At 46.4% G+C, this 17,520-nt stretch overlaps 3 protein-coding genes across 9 annotated transcripts in view; 1 reads left to right on the plus strand and 2 right to left on the minus strand.

Moving 5' to 3' along the window:
• ABCC6 (ATP binding cassette subfamily C member 6) overlaps positions 1-5,346 on the minus strand; it is a 60,270-nt gene extending 54,924 nt beyond the window's left edge. For 5 of the 7 annotated variants that reach the window (XR_007519756.1, XM_049904941.1, XM_049904940.1 and 2 more), the window contains exons 1-4: positions 5,167-5,346; positions 3,368-3,550; positions 1,787-1,912; positions 1,533-1,661 (exon numbers count right to left, since the gene is read on the minus strand). Coding sequence is in view for 6 of the 7 variants with exons in the window: in XM_049904941.1 (XP_049760898.1) it covers positions 1,533-1,661; positions 1,787-1,912; positions 3,368-3,550; positions 5,167-5,202 (474 nt within the window). In the remaining variant the exon portion in view is untranslated. Of the gene's footprint in view, positions 1-788; positions 843-1,532; positions 1,662-1,786; positions 1,913-3,367; positions 3,551-5,166 lie in introns of those variants that run through there. The other 2 variants (XM_049904943.1, XM_049904944.1) reach the window with 2 other exon arrangements.
• A 4,416-nt stretch (positions 5,347-9,762) lies between these two features.
• LOC126086641 (nodal modulator 1) overlaps positions 9,763-17,520 on the plus strand; it is a 63,849-nt gene continuing 56,091 nt past the window's right edge. The window contains exons 1-3 of the mRNA XM_049903151.1: positions 9,763-10,000; positions 13,687-13,776; positions 17,445-17,490. Coding sequence (XP_049759108.1) covers positions 9,842-10,000; positions 13,687-13,776; positions 17,445-17,490 — 295 coding nt within the window. The 5' untranslated portion in view covers positions 9,763-9,841. The remainder of the gene's footprint in view (positions 10,001-13,686; positions 13,777-17,444; positions 17,491-17,520) is intronic.
• On the minus strand, positions 15,417-15,929 carry LOC126086642 (tubulin polymerization-promoting protein family member 2). The gene has a single exon (XM_049903152.1). It carries the CDS (start codon positions 15,927-15,929, stop codon positions 15,417-15,419), a length of 513 nt encoding a protein of 170 aa, XP_049759109.1.

Below are 17,520 nucleotides of genomic sequence, written 5' to 3' on the forward strand. Positions count from 1 at the left end.
ATGCAGATTATTTGAGCCAAATCATGAGCTGTTGCAATGCCACAGTTGCCTGGCATTGCTGACCCATTGTCTGGTGATGGCACCTAATTTGCTTTCCCCATGCTTGGGTATGTGGCTCATGGGGAACTGATTCCACTCTAAGGGGCGGCAAGTGGCCCAGGCTTGGCCCATGAGTATATTCTAGATCCCTGGCAACTGTGATTGCTTTAGGCATGGACATAAGACATTAGCTTGGCCAATAAGATCCTTCTACTAAGTTTGCTACATTGGTAGAACACAAATCTGGAGCTACTGGTGGCCCTTCTTGCTACCCGGGAAAATGTAGGTAGGATAGAGAAAAGCAGAGCTGACAGAGAGAAATAGCAATATAATGGTGCCATTTGAACACCTGAATCCAGCTATGCCTGAATTCCCCCTGGAGATCCCACATGCATAAGCAAATAAATTCCCTCTTATTTTTCTCAGTGCTTAAGCTAATGTGAGCTATGTTTTTGTTGCTTGAAGCAATTGCGTGTGAGTCCATGGTTGCATGATGAATGAATAAAGGCATGTAAGTGCATAAATGGTGTGCAAGTGATGCGTGTAATATGAATGTGTAAGACGATGGTTACTCGTGTAGGTAAAAAACGTGTGGGATGATGGGTACTTGTGATGATTAATTTTATGTGTCAGCTTGGCTAGGCTCTGGTGCCTAGTTGTTTGGTCGAATACTTGTCTAGATGTTGCTATGGAGATATTTAGATAGGATTAACATTTAAAATCAGTTGACTTTAAGTAAAATGTATTACCTTCCACATGTGTGTGGGTCTCATCCAATCAGCTGAAGGCCTTAAGAGCAAAAACTCCAGTTTCTCCAAGGGAGAAGGATTCTGCCTCAAAACTGTAACATAGACATCCTGCTGGAGGTTCCAGCCTGCCACCTGGCCTACAGATTTTGGGCTTGTCAGCCCCCAAGAATGCGTAAGAATTCCTTAAAATCTCTCTCTTTCTCTATATACACACAAACATATCCCTCGAGGCCCTGTGTGGTGTAAACAGTTAAGTGCTTGGCTACTAACCCTGGATGAAAGGCCTGGTGTATCTACTTCCAAAAGGTCACAGCCACTGAAAACCCTACGGAGTACAGTTCTACTCTGGAACGCATGGGGTCACCACGAGTTGGAATCCATGTGTTAGCAACTGGTTTGGCTTTTGGTTTTATATACAGCTCCTGTTAGTTCTGTTTCTCTGGAGAAGCCTGATTAATACAGTACGGAGAGAGTACATTTGTGTGTCTCCAGGGACTCAGTGGTTAAGAGCTTAGACTGTTAACCAAAAGGTCAGGAGTTTGAATCCAACACTACAGGGTCGCTATGAGCTGGAATCAACTTGACGGCAATGGATTTGGGTTGTTTGGGTTTAGAGTATAGTGACTGCAGTGTGTGTGTTCGTGTGGAGAATAAGTTCTTTGTGGAAAGAAAATGAAGGAAGATAGGACTCAAGGCCTGAAACCACCATTTTGGTTTCCCCAGGTGGCCCAGGTCCTCACTTACCCCTTGCGAGGCCTGCTGGGCAGCGTTGGTGGCCGGCAAGACGCAGGAGAGCAGCCAGTACCCAAACAGCACCCCAGAAGCCTGGATGCCCTTCTTCCTGTCCATGTGGATAATAAATAGGGCGAAGCTCTGGACAAGAGAGTCAGGAAGGGCCCCTTAAGACAGGGGGCAGGGAGGGCACTTGGCTCCATCCTCCCTGTCACCCTCCAGCAGCAGCCTGGGAAAGCCAGGCTCCAGACTGGGGACTGCTTTACCATTGTAGTGAGCCATACGGTGGGGTGAATTAGGAATTCCAGGGCCTGGGGTGTTCTCTGCTGAATTTCCCAAAGTGATACAGCCACGTTGGAGGTGTACAGGACTACCAGGATGGACCCGAGCACCTGGGGAGACAGGCTCAGATAAGGCTGGTGGGTAAAAGAGAGATGGTGGCATCTGGACGGTGACGCACGTACAACTGGACAGTGGGCTCTGCAGCTTCTGGGATGGGGCCCTGTAACAGACCAATCCCATAATTTCACAGTGCCAGCATAAAGAACACATCAGAAGATGCACAGAGGAGGTTGCAGGTAATTTTTGACACAAGGGTCTGAGTCAACTCAGTGTTTTCCTAAATGTAGGAAGTGCCTCAACAGTGCCTAAGCAAGATGACTTTAGGTATGAGAAAGAGCCTGAAATGAAATTTACTCACGGGGTAAAAAGTTATACCATTTTCAAGTCTCTTTCAATCCCTAGAAAGCCTTGGTTGGGACCATGCTGATCTCTTTTTCAAACAAGAGAGGAAGAAAAGATGAGAGCGTGCATATAGGGGAAAGAAGGCCAGAACAAGGCACATGACAGCAACTAAAATATCAAGGAGCCCTGGTGCCACAGTGGTTAAGCACTCAGCTGCTAACCGAAAGGTTGCTAACTGAAAGGTCAGTGGTTTGAACTCCACCAGCTGCTTTGCGGGAGAAAGATGTGGCAGTCTGCTTCAGTAAAGACTATAGGGTTGCTGTGAATTGGAATCCACTTGATGGCTACCAGTTTTAGCCCTTTTAGAAAAAGTTTGCAGATTCCTGGATACCCAAGCCAACCAAACCCATTGCTGGCACGTCAATTCTGACTCATAGTGACCCCATGTGACAGAGTAGAACTGCTCCATAGGGTTTCCTAGGCTATAATCTTTACAGGGAGCCCTTGTGGCATACTGGTTAAGACCTCAGCTGCTAACCAAAAGGCTGGCAGTTTGAATCCACCCGCTGTTTCTTGGAAACCCTATTGGGTAGTTCTACTCTGTCCCATAGGGTCATATGAGTCACAGTCAACTTGATGACAAGTTGGTTTGGTTTGGGTAGGTTTGAACCACTGACCTTTTTGGTTAGCAGCCAAGCACTTAACCGTTATGCTACCAGGGCTCCTTTAAAATAAACATATAACAATTTAAATGACTGTTTTGCAGTATTTCCAAAAGGGAAACATTAAAATAAATGCGTAATTGTTAAAATTTTTAAAAAAGGTTCATCCCAGTGCAGCCCTAACCATCTTGTGTACCCCAGGGGTACACATTCCACACTTTGGGAGATGTCAGTGATGGCAGCTGTAAACTGTCCAGAACCATACGAGTGTCACCATGTGTGTTTGTGCGTGTTGGGGTACATAATTATAAACTCTGTTTGGGAGAACTTTGTTCTTCAGAGTTTTCTCTGTGGCCCCTTCGGTACTGCTCTCTGGTTGGTTAACTGGTTCCTTCCTTTTCCCCACCCTGTCTGTTCCTTGACAGGAGTGTCTACTTTGGGGTTTCCACCTGTCCCCTCCTTCCCACTATCTGGTTCCAGGGTCCTAGCGGTGACAGCTACCATTTTGGCTTTGAAGAGAGGGGACATCCGGAGGTAGCCTCTGCCATGGTGGTGGATGTAGAGGAGGTAGATGGGGCCAAGGATCCAGAGGTACATGGGGGGCACCCAGAGCCCCGCCGTTCTCAGGAAGCATAGGTTCAGCAGGCGGGCAGTGGCAGGCTCGGGCTCAGTCTGGTTCCAGGCCTACAGGAAGACAGGGGACCCTTAGGAAACAGGGATCATAATCTCACCTGGAACTTTTGGACACTGAACATTTATGTAAAAATGTGCCAAGCTCTGAAGTAGATGCATTTTTCATCCTAATTTTGCAGATGAGCAACCCAGGACCCACAGAGGCTGAGTAACTTGCCCAACTTCACTCTGCTGGAAAGTGGTGGTGCTGGGATTCGAACCCAGGTGGTTGAGTCCTGATGAGGGCTAGGCATACATAGTCACTTAATCCTTACATCAATTCTAGAAGGTAGGAGCTGCTGTCTCCATTTCACAGATGAGGAAACTGAGGCACAGAAACGGGAACTACCTCCTTTGAAACCAAAAAACCAAACCTGTTGCAATTGAGTCAATTCCAACTCATAGTGACCCTATAGGACAGAACAGAACTGTCCCATAAGGTTTCCAAGGAGCACCTGGTGGATTCAAAATGCCGACTTCTTGGTTAGTGGCCATAGCTCTTAACCACTACACCACCAGGGTTTCCCTACCTCCGGTCCACGCAAATAGGAAATGGCAGAGGTGACTCCCTGGCAGCCCCTCTGACCCCAAAGTTTGTTCTATGGGGTCCTGATCTGTGAATTTTACCTCACCCCTTCTGCTGCCCTCTCTACCCTAGAACAAATTCGACTATGAAGTTTAGAGGACATGGGCCCTTTAATTCTCTCTCCACTGTCTTACACCACCCCCTGCACTCTCTCCTCTCAGCTTTGCCACTCACCAGCTGTGTGACCTTCAACCTTCTTCTTTACAAAAGGGGGATAAGGTTGTATTAAATGGGCTGAAAAACTCAGAACACATGCTGGGAACCAGGAAGCCCTCGATTAACAGTTAAGCCCTTGAAGACTAACCTCAAGGTGGATTTGAACCCACCCAGATGCACCTCAGAAGAAAGGTCCAGAGATCTGCTTCAGAAAGTCACAGTTTTGAAAACCCTATGGAACGCTGTTCCACTCTAACACATATGGGGTCACCAGGAGTCCGAGTCGACTGGACAGCAATGGATTTGGTTTTTGATTTACTATTATTTATTTATCCACCTGGCCCCAAAAGTCCTGTGAAGTAGATTTTCTTACCCCCCCCACCCCCCACCTCCACTGGTGGGGCTACTGCTGTTAACCAAAAGGTAGGCTGTTGGAATCCACTAGCCGCTCCTTGGAAACCCTATGGGGCAGTTCTATTCTGTCCTATAGGGTCGGCTATAAGTTCAAATCGACTGGACAGAAACGGGTTTTGGTTTTCCACCTTCACTCCTTAGAGCTCTTTGCTAAGTGCCTGGCATGAGAAAGGAAGCTAGAGAGGTAGGGGGTCCATGGGACCGGAAAGGGCTCTTTGGGGGTTTGTGGTTGGGGACTGGAGAGGGGGCACTAGCCTTATGTAAATGAGGAGTCACTGTTCTTAGAAGCTGGGAGGTCTGGAGAATCCTTTAATATGTTTGACCAAAGGGGCCGCCCTCCCGGGTCCTGTTGGGGGTGGGGTGTGGGGAAGGGGCAGAGAAGGTCTTCTCTCTTCACAGGCTGGGGCCTGGGTTCTCTCCCCTCCTCAATCTCGGTGGGGAAAAGGAGAGTGGGCGGAGTGGGGGCACTCACCCCAGGACCCGCGCAGGGGTCGCCAGGCGCGGCCATCTGGTCTGTCCGTCTGTCGGTGTATCTGCCCGCCCCTGAGGAGCCTCCAGGGCCGCGTTCCCGGCCCGGCAAGGGGCGGGGCCGGGTCGGCCTGGTCGGGATTCGAGCTCTGGAATCTGCAGGCCCCGGGCAAGGTCCGGCCGCGCGGCGTGGGTGGGGCGAGAAGGCGTGAAGCGGGGCGAGGCGAAGGGGGCTCTCAGGGAGGCCCAAGCAGGCGCCGGGGGCGGAGGGAGGAACTTCGGAACCCCATAAAGTCCAGTGGCACTCCATTTACCGCCTCTCTCACAAGTATCCCAAACTTTTGAAACACTTCGAACCCAGCAATTCCACTTTTAAAAACGTGTCCTGATGAATGAATCTAACAGACGTACAGATGTTTATAACGAGAACACATGGCAATAACCTAAGTATCCAACAGCAGGGGACGGCCTGGGTAAGGGGGAAGGGGGGAGACTGTGGTTAGAGGGGCAGTCTCCTCACCCGTGGGAAGGACATAGTCTCTGGGGTGGAGAAAGCGTTTAAGATTATTAATAGGCGTTTATCAATGTGCCAGGCACGCAATCAAAGTTAGCTGTTATTGGAATTAGGGCCCTGCTGGCGCAGTGATTTAGCACTCGGTTAGCTGTTAGAACCCACCAGCCACTCTACAGAGAGAGATGTGGCAATCTTTATTTGGTTAAAGATTACCCTTTGCGGTCGAGTGGGTTCCGACTCATAGTGACCCAATAGGGCGGAGTAGAACTGCCCCATAGGATTTCCAAGGACTGGCAGGTGGATTTGAACAGCCAACCTTTTGTTTAGCAGCTGAATGCTTAACCACTGTGCTACCAGGGCTCCTCATGGTAAACATTACAGCCTAGAAAACCCTATGGGTACTACTACTCTGCCCTCTAGGTCCTTATGAGTCCGACTGGACTACAACCACTTTATTAGAATTAGAGGAGTGCTGTTGGCACAGTGGTTAAGAGCTTGGCTGCTAATCGAAAGATGTGAAGTTCGGACCCATCCAGGGGGAAAAGATCTGCTTCCGTAAACACTATCGCCAAGGAAACCCCATGGGGCAGTTTCACTTTGTCCTATAGGGTCACTATGAGTCAGAATCGACTCCATAGCCATAGGTTTATTATTATTATTTTTCAGTTTGTATTACTAGAACTTCTATTTCGCCCATAGATTACTCAGCAGTGGTTTATGATGCCATTGCAGAAATATATTACGGAAAGATGGCTGCTAAATGCTAAGCGGAAAAAAGTTTATAATACTGAATAGGCTATTGTAAGGAATTGAGCTGTGTCTGCCAAAAATGTGTGTCAACTTGGCTAGTCCATGATTCCCAGTATTGTGATTGTCCACCATTTTCTCATCTGAAGTGATTTCCCTATGTGCTGCAAATCCTATGATGTTAATGAGGCAAGAATAGAGGCAGTTATGTTAATGAGGCAGGACTCAATCTGCAGGATTAGGTTGTATCTTGAGTCAATCTCTTTTGAGATATAATAGAAAGAAGCGAGTAGAGAGACAGGGGGACCTCATACCACCAAGAAAGTAGTGCCAGGAGCAGTGTGTATCCTTTGGACCCAGGGTTCCTGCACTGAGAAGCGCCTAGACTAAGGGAAGCTCAATGACAAAGACCTTCCTCCGGAGCTGACAGAGAAAGCCTTCCACTGGAGCTGGTGCCCTGAATTTGGACTTCTAGCCTACTAGACTGTGAAAGCCATCCACTTGTGGTATTTCTGTTACAGCAGCACTAGGACTAAGAAAGTTATTATATCCTTTTTGTAAATATACAAACAGTACATGCCTGAATTAGGGAAAGTAGAGAAGGAAGTCAAATAACTTACCTTTCCTCCCTGGGTCTTAAAACAAAGTTTGTGCACTGAGTCAGCATCCCTAGACACCAGTTCTTTTTGGAAATGGCCCTATGAAATATATTTGTAGGGATAAAAAGAAGGAAATGCACTGAAGCTGTGATCATGGGGTATCCTAATTTTCTTTTTACTTTTCTATTTTCTGTCTTTCTGCAACAAGTGTGCAATCTTTTCAAGATAGCAGTGAAAACTTCCGCTTTTTCAGACAGACAAGCCCAAGTGCTCAGCTCTGGCAAAGAATTAAAACCCTCTGCACTCTGCACAAGGAGCCTTGGTGGTGTAGTTGTTAAGCACTCGGCTGCTAACCTAAAGGTCTGCAGTTCGAACCCACTGGCCACTCTGAGGGAGAAAGATGTGGCAGTCTGCTTCTGTAAAGATTTACAGCCTTGGAGACCTTATGGGGCAGTTCTAGTCTGTCCTATAGGGTCACTATGAGTCAGAATTGACAGCAACAGGTTTTTTGGTCATCAAGTCAGAAGACCTCAGGGGTCATCTACGTCAATTGGCACAACATAGTTCATAAAGACAAAGTTCTACATCCTACTTTGGTGAGTAGTGTCTGAGGTCTTAAAAGCTTATGAGCAGCCATCTAAGATACAACTATTGGTCTCTCACCATTTGGAGCAAAGGAGAGTGAAGAAAACCAAAGGTTCAAGGGAACAGTTAGTCCAAAGGACTAATGGACCACATGACTACAGCCTACACTACCCCAAGACAAGAATGATGGTGCCTGGCTACCACTACCGACCACTCTGACTGGGTCACAACAGAGAGTACTGGATAATTGTAGAACAAAAAATCAAATTCACAAAAAAGGCCAGACTTACTGGTCTGACAGATACTAGAGGAACCCCCAAGACTATGGCCTTAAGACACCCTTCTGAATTAGAACTGGAGCCATTCCTTGTGACCACCTTCCAACCAAAAACCATAGACAGGCCCATAAAATAAACAGTAACACCCGACAGGAATATGCTCCTTAGAATAATTATGCAAGATCGAAAGGGCAACATTTGCCCAAAAGCAAAGATAAGAAGGCAGAAAGTGCTAGAAAATCAGGACGAAAGGAAACAGGGTAACTGGGACAGAAATGGGGGGAGTGCTGACACATTGTGGGGATGAAACCAAAGTCATAGAGCACTTTATGTACAAACTATGGAATGGGAAACTGATTTGTTCTGTAAACTTTCACCTAATGCACAATAAAAAATAATGATAAAAAAGAAGTCAGGAAGAACACAGGAAATCAGTTGGGATGAGCCAAGAACTGGGCGTAGAGATCCCAATTCCTAGTTTCAACTCTCTGAACAGCAGTTGGCTGGATGTAGAGAGCCCCTGACAAGTGCCTTCCTCTCTGGGCCTGGGTTTTCCATTCTGAAAGAAGAGCAGGCTCCACAGACCAGCCTTTACTTATTCAATGTCCTAGTTATTGACTAAGACAAAGGAGGGATTCCTGCTCAGGAGAGTAAAAAAAGGCAACTGTTTCCATTTCGGTTATATAAAAAAAAAACCCATTGCTGTCCAGTGGATTCCAACTCATAATGACCCTACAGGACAGAGTAGAACTGCCCCACAGGGCTTCCAAGGCTGTAAATCTTTATGGAAGCAGGCTGTCACATCTTTCTCCTGTGCAGTGACTGGTGGGTTCAAACTGCCGACCTTTTGGTTAGCAGCCAAGCACTTAACCACTGCGCTACCAATAAACAAAACTTTAAATAGTTTCTCTTTATAACTGATCAGTTGACAGTCTTGTTGTTTCCAGTGAGAATACAGAGACTGAAATCAAATCTGCATATGGTTGAAACCCTCCAGGCAATGTATTGTTCGATAACATAAAACCACCATGAAATTTTTGATGATTGTGTAGTTTAAAGTCATAGTTATTCCTAGTTATATACTGTTAAAGTTTTAGCCCAAATGGCAAATTGCGGTGGGGAATCTTCTTACCTCACCATTTAGAAACAAAGCATAAAAACTATCAAAATAAAGCATTTTTTTCTTCTTTTGGGGCAAAGTGGAAGAATTCCAAATGTCAGGTCAGAAAAGCTAATTTGTCTATTTCGATGTAATGACTTGTAGTTAAGTCTACATTTTAGTATACATTCATCCTTGGGGCAAAATACAATGTGCTGATATTTAAACTTATTTGCAGGCAAATTAAATTCAACTGTATGCACCATCTTGCTGATGGGAGAAAAAAACAACCTAAAATTTGTTTCTATTCAAACGTTATTAGAGCTGAGGTTAAAATAAATTTTAAATAAAATTAGATATTTTGGTTTACATCACTTGTTGATCATTTACCAAAGGAGAACGCACCAATTTATATGAACACCTAAATGGGTTTAAGATTATATATAAAAAAAAAGATTATATATCATCTGTGAAATGCATGGGTGAAAAAGATTTGGGAAAGTTGTTGGGTGGTTCAGTCAACCGCGTCTCTCCTTTCCAGCCGTGATAGTGAATTCCAAATTAGAGTTCACCTTTGGATTTTGCGCCTGCCCACAAACACCTTGCGCTGCACCTGCCAGACGTTGTGCGGAGTCCTCCAGGCCTGCAGAGGGCAAAAATGGTCGCTTTTTGTTGTTGAGCATGCGCTGTGATTCTTTCTCCTGGGGGCGTGGGCGCGGGACACGAATGCGCCTGCGCAGCGGCGGGGGCGGGCCCTGTACTGTCAGGGGCCCGAAGAGAAGGAAGGAGCCGGTAGCGTGCGCCGTGAGGGGCGGGGCCAGGCGGCCTGCTGAGGGTCAAGCGGCAGAGGCTGGGCCATGCGGGCTGGCTGGATGGTGGGGCCGCCGCGGCCCGTGGTGGTCGCCGCGGTGCTGCTGCTGAGCTGCGTGGGGCTGGCGCGCGGCTCCGAGGATATCGTGGTGGGCTGCGGGGGCTTCGTCAAGTCGGACGTGGAGATCAACTACTCGCTCATCGAGGTGAGCGCCCGCTCCACGGCCCGGCCGGCGCGCTGTGTAACCCCGAGCCAGTCGCTCAGCCTCTCTGAGCCGCTGTGGCCTTTGCCCCAACACCAGGCGGTTTCCGCCAGCTCCACGTTCCTTTTCTCTTTCAAGGCTCTGCTTTCTGCGGGCTCTTCACCACCCGTTCCGCAGGCGCGCTGGAGTGGAGGTTGTTATCGTGGGGGTCAGCCACCGGATGGTGGTGGGGGCTGAACGTATGTGCACAGGGTGTGAAGGACATTTTTGGATGACGGTGGTGGTGACTCATAACTTTCACCAGACCCCTCAAAATGGAGATTCCCCCAAAATCTAGACCCTAGAGTCTTCAAAAGCCGAACTCCAAATCCACAGAATCTCGACCCAAGACCATTCTCAGGATCCAGGTCCCAGATCTCTTAAAACTAGGTCTCCGCAGGACGCAGACCCCTCAGTTCCTCTGAAAGTCAGATTGCCCGAAACCCATATTCCAGAGCCTAGAAATGACAACTTTATTCTTCAACAGTGGTTTATGCTGGTCCCATTCCAGAGACCTCCAAAGTTCTAGGCACTGGACATCCAACCCCCGGGATACTTTGAAAAGGCATTTATTCACTTTGTAGAGATCCTGACCTATTAAACTTGCATTGGAATCTCTAGGGCTGGAATCCGTGTTTTCAGCATGCCCCCAACCCCTTTCATCTTGGGCCTCCTTTTCCTCTGAAAATGGAGAGTTGTCAGCTGTCCTGACTGCCTTACTGGGTGGTGGTTGGACAGACACTGTAGAGCTGTGTGTAGATGTCTTTATTATGTTGTAAAGCCCTCTTCAGTTAGAAAGCTTTTGTGAGGAGGAAGGGGGATTGATGGAGTAGGGGTAGAAGATCGATTGTCAGGGTAGACAGGATGGGACCTGAGGGGGGTGGGCCTCTTCTGAGGCCCTGATGAGGAGGAGGAGAGGCTGAGAGAAGTGGAAGAGGCAAAGAACAAGTGCTTGGGAGGTGTTTTGAGAGAAAACGAAGAGGCTGGGAGCTGCTGAAGAGAAGGGACTGGGGAATGAGACCCCCAAAGGTTGTCTGAAAGCACATTTGAGCAGCTGCAGTGGTGAGGGTTGGAATCAGAGTGTTCTGCAAAGCAGGTTGCTGAGCATTGGAGGAAGGTTAGAAAGTAGGTCCTGCACCCCACTATCTCTTTGACCTGGCCTTGGCCCAGTTTTCATACCTGTAGAATGGTCAGGGCCATGTTGGGAGAGAAGCAGCAGAACCCAGCACTGTATATTTCCTAAAGAAGAAAACCGATTATCGTCTTCAAGGCCTGTCTGCTGCTCCTCTGTCCTTTTTGCTCTTAAGGGGTCGGCTTTTCAGTGAATCTACCCAGTGGCCGTGATGGGGTCCTAGGATCTGCTGGGCACATGTTGCCGGGTGCCCATGTCACCTCCTGGGTTTGCCTCCTGGTGTGTGAGTGCTGGGCATTTCAGAAGCTGCCTTTTGCAATTTGTTGCTTGCTGGGATTCCTGAAGAAAAGTTGAAGGCAGGAGGAACGCTCTCACCCCCAAGTACTAATAATAACCCCAAGAACAGAGAGCAGTTTTGAGACGCAGCATAAAGTGTGTTCCTTGAGCCCTCCAGCTGTCTGTCCAGCTGGTACACTCATTCTTTCATAATTTCTGATTATGAAATCAGATACTTTATATCTTCATGTAGATTTATATTGTCCTCTGTCCCAATCTGTACTTTATGAAAGAAATGTAAATAATCAAGATATTTCACAATCATTTTTGACTGTTTTTTGTATCCGAATACACCTTGACTCTTCTCGAGCCCTCTTCCCTGCAGGGTGATTTCATGTTATTTTCAGTCAGCAGCAAGGATTGGGCCCTTGCATTTGCTTTGCCTTGTTCTAGGCGGAGATATAACAGTGCAGTAAACAGAATGGACAGAAATCCCTGCCCTCCTGGCACTCACATTCTGTCCTTTAACAATGGTCTGTACTGTTAAAAAGAAAAATTACATCGGTTGCCAATACTTTAACAATCAGGAGATTTCACGTTAAAAAAAAAAAAAGGACTTTTGGCTTCTCTCGAAAACTCAGGCTCTCTGGGCTGTAAAACTTGGCTAGGATAAAGTAGTGACCTGTCTTCCCTTCACATGAATGCCAGCTGACAGTACTTACCTGGCCCCTCTACCAGCTGCTGCCCAGTCAATTCCGACTTGTGGTGACCCTATGTGTATCAGAGTAGAACTGTGCTCCATAGGGTTTTCAATGGCTGATTTTTTGGCGGTAAATCACCAAGCCTTTCTTCTAAGGCACCTTTGGGTGGATTCGAACTTCTAGCCTTTCTTTAGGTTCGCAGCCGAGCATATTAACCATTTTCATCACTCGGACTCCACTCTAGGCAGGTGCATTTTCAATCCCTGCTTGAAATGCATGCATCTGGATTTCTTTATGGTCTTTAAACAAATTCTTCAAATAATTAAAAAAAAAGTACCTGTTGTAAAAAAAAAAATACCTGTAGTAAACAAGATGCTGTCACAGGCACTGTGGAGCATACACAGGAGAGTAAAGCGTGGCCACTGCCCACAGGGGGCTTCCAGTCTGCAGGAGTTCATGCTTTTCCTTTCCCAGGTGCGTACGTGTTGAGTTTGTTGCTTAGCTGGTAAGGCTGGGTCTCTGAGAACCCTTGACTATCATTTCTGTTTTGTGGTCACAGAGTATTCCCATTTTAGAGGTGAGGGCCTTAGAGGTCATTAGACCCAACTGCTTCCTTTTAGTCTAAAGAAACTGAGGCTCAGAGTGGTTGTTAAGCCTTGTAGGTAGGTTTAGGAAACTTTCCTTGAATTCGTTCTGTGTGTTGCCAGTTGCACCGTGTTACCTTTTTTTTTCTCCCAGAGAGATGTTAACTGGTAATTCAGGCTCCTCTTTATTGAGCCCACACTCAGTGCCAGGTGCTTAAGATGCATTGCTGTGAATCTGCACAGCCACCGTGAAGGGGAGGTGGCTGCGTTTGTACAGATGAAGAAGTGGAACCCGAGGAGGTTAAATGATTCACCCAAGGTCACACAATTAGTACGCGGAAGACCCAGATATTACTGGAGTGTCTTCTTGGGTTAACAATTCATATCTAGAAATGGCTCAGGATGTGAGAGTCTTAGGGACTCCTTGAGGAAAGGACATACAATAAGTATCTTTTTGATGTTTTTGTCCTGAGAATGAAAGTAAAATAGAAAATTAAAAGTTTCTAGATGAGTGTTACTGCAAGTGTGTAGAATCGTCTGGTGTTCAGAATGCAGATTCCTGGCCCTACCTCCTGACTTGCTAGTTGAGAACTGTGGTGGGGCCCAGGAATCTGCATTTTAACAAACACCTTACTAACAACAAAGGTAAAATTTTCTGTTTTAGACCCAGAAGCTTATATGAACAACATAGAGATAGCCATTAAACTAAATTGAAATGTATTGACAAATAAAGACTTTTGGAGTAGGCTTTAAATGGTTTCTAATCTGAAATACATTGGATCACATTATTTTAGGTCCTCTTTCTCTTCTTTCTATCTGTCCCTAATGCCTATCTTTAATAGCTGGCATATAGTATGTCCTCAGCAAAGACGTGTTGACAGAATGTATTCCGCCTTAATGTATGAAGTTAACTTTGAATGGTGATAGGATAACTTTTATTCTTTCCTTCCTTTCCAGATAAAATTGTACACCAAGCATGGGACTTTGAAATACCAGACAGACTGTGCCCCAAACAACGGTTACTTCATGATCCCCTTGTATGATAAGGTAAGAGGACAGGGCATGTCAGTCTTTATCACTCGTATTTTATGATGAGAAGTAGTGTGCTCTATAGGTCTGGGCTCACTAGGAGAGTGGCCTTCCCTGCATGAGCAAATGGGTCATCTGTTTCTCAAGTAGGAATATTCTTTAGAATATGCTGGGCATAGTCTCAGGGAGACAACTTAAAAACTGATTTAATACAGTGGTTCCCAGTATCTCCAGGGACATTTGGCAATGTCTAGAGACATTTTTGGTTGTCATAACTGGGAGAAGAGTGCCACTGGCATCTAGTGGGTAGAGGCCAGGGATAGTGCTAGACATCTACAGCCACAGGACAGCCCCGCTGTCAACAATGCGAAGGATGCAAAACCCTGGTTTAATAGAACCATTTACTATCAAGCAGCCTAAAAATATAAGAATTATACAACTAATGTGTGAATTCATGAGCTTTGGGACAAAAAAAAATCAAGTGCTTTAGAAGTATATGAAGTGAATTTGTACACTTAGCCCCTTCCTCCCCAATTCCACCTCCTGATAAGAGTTTTAGTATGCATCCTGACTGCTTTCTCTGTGTTTACAGAGACATCCACAAATATACACGCATACACATGCATGTAACACAGACGCTTGTGCACAAAGATGTGTGTCCATGCATACCCCCACTTACACACCTCCATCCACCTCACATTTCTAAATACACAGCTTTTTAAAACACTTTTTATTTTGAAATAGAGATTCACAGGAAGTTGCAACAACCTATATCATTTTGATTTTGTTATAAATGGAATCGTACACTAGGAATTATCCTGTAATTTGATTCCCCCCCCATGATAATATCTTGGCATGCTTTCAACATCAGCACGTGATGTTGAAAGCATGCCAACATCAGCTGCCTTCTTTCTAATGGCTGTATAGCATGTCAGAGTCAGGTCAAAACTGCAATCTATTTAAACACTTCTCTAGTGATGGACATAACGGGCTTTTTCAGATTAAAAAAAGTATTACTAACCACACAGCAATAAATATTCTTGAACTTACATCTTTACGCACAATGCATAGGATTGATTTCTAGAGGTGGGCTTGCTAAGGTTTTATAGTTGTATTTCAAAAAAAAAAGATTACAAGTATCAGTCTCAAGATACCCAGGTTGATGAGGGGATGATGGAGTTAAAATACCTATTTTTAACAAATGACTCTAATTCCTAAAGATACATTCTAATTCCTAAAGATACGTGCTAATTCTTGGAACCTTAGGCGTGTGAGGAGTAAGTGGGAGACACGGTTAATAATGTTTGTTATCAAAAAACGATTGGTTGAGTCAAATGTCTACTCACACACGGGCTTCAGTGTAGTATCTGCTGGTTGGTTCGATGGGAACTGGTGTTCAGCTTCAGCTTGCAGCCACCGAAAGGAATCAAGGTGCTCACTACCATTTACAAGAACAGAGCTACTCTTGGAATTTCATGTGTAAAAATTCTACATGTAATGATCACATCAAACGAAAGCAGTTGAAGTGTCACCTTTTTTTTTTTTTTTTTGGCTGCACACACAGATGTTTATTGTTTCCCACACAACCTTGTGTTGAGATGTAGGGTTGGGCTGGAAGGGTAGGGTCAGGGGCTGGCAGGCTAAGACGAGGCTCCTTTCTACTTGTTCCCCTTATCGTAGGTGCCAGCACCCTTGTAGCCACTCACATAGCCTGAGTTGTCATTCACCTCTTCGCGTCCTGTGAGGCCTTTCCCTTTGCCACTCTCGTCAAAACGTTCCTTGTGGGAGCCAGTATACTTGCTGGTGTCTGTTAGCCGGTCCACGCCGCCCACCGTTGTTGCTTTGGTGACACCAGTGGTAGCTGGATCCTTGCCCTCCATGAGCTTATAAATGTTCTCCAGGGCTTCATCTGGGCTCTTCCCCTTGAACCGTTTCTGGCCTAGCTCCTTCATTGCCTCCTGGAACTGGGCAAATGTGATGGTTCGGGCATTCTTGGCCTTGACTTTACTAAACACAATGTCCACATCAGTAGAGGTGACCATCTTGCCATCCATGATGCCACAGTCTTTGCATAGCTTGGAGAAGTTCTTGTTGTTCATTTCAGTACCACTGCTTGATGAGTCTCCAAAGACGGCAAACCGCTGGAATGTTTTCTCTGCTTCTGATGCCATGGTCAGCTGGAGGCAGGGGAGGACAGTAGGGGGGCAGGCTGGGGGGTGAGGGAGGAGGGAAGAGAGGACTGAGGAGGAATGAAAGTGAGGGTTAAGATAAAATCAGAATCAGCCCAGGGAACAGCCCTCCTCCTGCCTGTTCTCCCTACCCCTACTCTCCCTCACTGTCCATCCCACCTATCCCAGCTACAGCATCAGTTGTCCCCTTCCCAGCACCAGGGATGCTATCATGGAACCTACACACTGGAAATTCCTCACTACCTTCCCCTCTCCCCCACCACTTTTATGTACCTAAGAGAGCCCTGATGATGTCTGACCCTCCCCAGCCTTTTATGTGTGTGTGCAGGTATGTGGGAGTCAGCTGGCTGGGGGAGCTGGCACAAGGGAGACAGAAAGGGGAGGAGAGACAAGCTTCTATGACCTTAGTGTAGGGTTTATATGACATCACTTCCTGTCCCAGCTACAGCCTTTGTCTTGTGGGGAGGGAGCTTCTGGTCTCCTTACCTTGCCTGCCACATTGAACCAGTTGGTGGACCTTAGCACCTCTCCAGATGGTCAAACTTCCCTCATCATTCCAGGCCAGTGTACCAGTGCTCTGAGCCCTGGTCAGAATGCCTTATGATCTGGCCTACTGCAAAAGCTGAAGAGGGCCCATGGAAGGGGTTGATGCCATGAGTCCAGCATTGCCCTTCTTATTCTCCAGGCCCAGGGGTAGCGACAAACCTGAAGAATCTCACTGGCCTTGGCAGGCCATCCTCAGTAAACCAAACCAAACTCATTGCCATTGAGTCGATCCCAACTCATAGCTACCCTGTAGGACAGAGTAGAACTGCCTCATAGGGTTTCCAAGGAGCGGCTGGTGGATCTGAACTGCTGACCTTTTGGTTAGCAGCCCTAGCTCTTAACCACTGGGCCACCAGGGCTCCTCAACCTCAATAGAAATGTTAAATGGCTTCCAATATTGAGAATGGCTATCTAGGATTCACATCTCCACCCAGATCCATTCTATTCCAAGGATGGTACTTCTTCCACTACCCAGTAGAGCATGGACCTTGAAGTGTTACAGATTTGGGTAGGTCAGGGTGAAAGGGGTCAGAATGAGTCTCAGACTAGACTCTTCCAGATAAGTTTCTGTGCAGGTCAAGGACACTCCTTAGGGGTTTCTTTCTTTGAGCTTTTCTCTGGAGTGAACTTTAAGGATACAAAAATGGAGCAGTTACCAGTTATTATTTATTTTTTGCCTGGTCTTACAGATTCATTCCTTTCTTACCATTCCTCTTGCTTCCACCCTTGTTCAAGTCCTTGTCACCACACATCTGGGTGACTACCCTGGCTTCTAGATGGCTTCTTCCCCAAGTCTAATGCTTCACCTGCACCCACTGCAGAATCTATCTTTATACCTCTCCCAGCAGATTTTCATGAAACCGCTTTTCTACCTGTTATGCCTGCTTGAAAACATTCTAAAAGGGTCACCAATTTTCATTCCTTTAAATTTTTTTTTTCCCCTCCTCTTAGGGAGATTTCATTCTGAAGATTGAGCCTCCCCTGGGGTGGAGTTTTGGTAAGTTTAACTGAACAATCAGACATACTC

The sequence above is a fragment of the Elephas maximus genome, chromosome 12, assembly GCF_024166365.1.
Source record: "Elephas maximus indicus isolate mEleMax1 chromosome 12, mEleMax1 primary haplotype, whole genome shotgun sequence".
NCBI classification, from domain to species: Eukaryota; Metazoa; Chordata; class Mammalia; order Proboscidea; family Elephantidae; genus Elephas; species Elephas maximus.

Coding starts and splice junctions, on each gene's coding strand:
- LOC126086642 (XM_049903152.1), bottom strand. CDS start 15,929: ATGGCATCAGAAGCAGAGAAAACATTCCAGCGGTTTGCCGTCTTTGGA.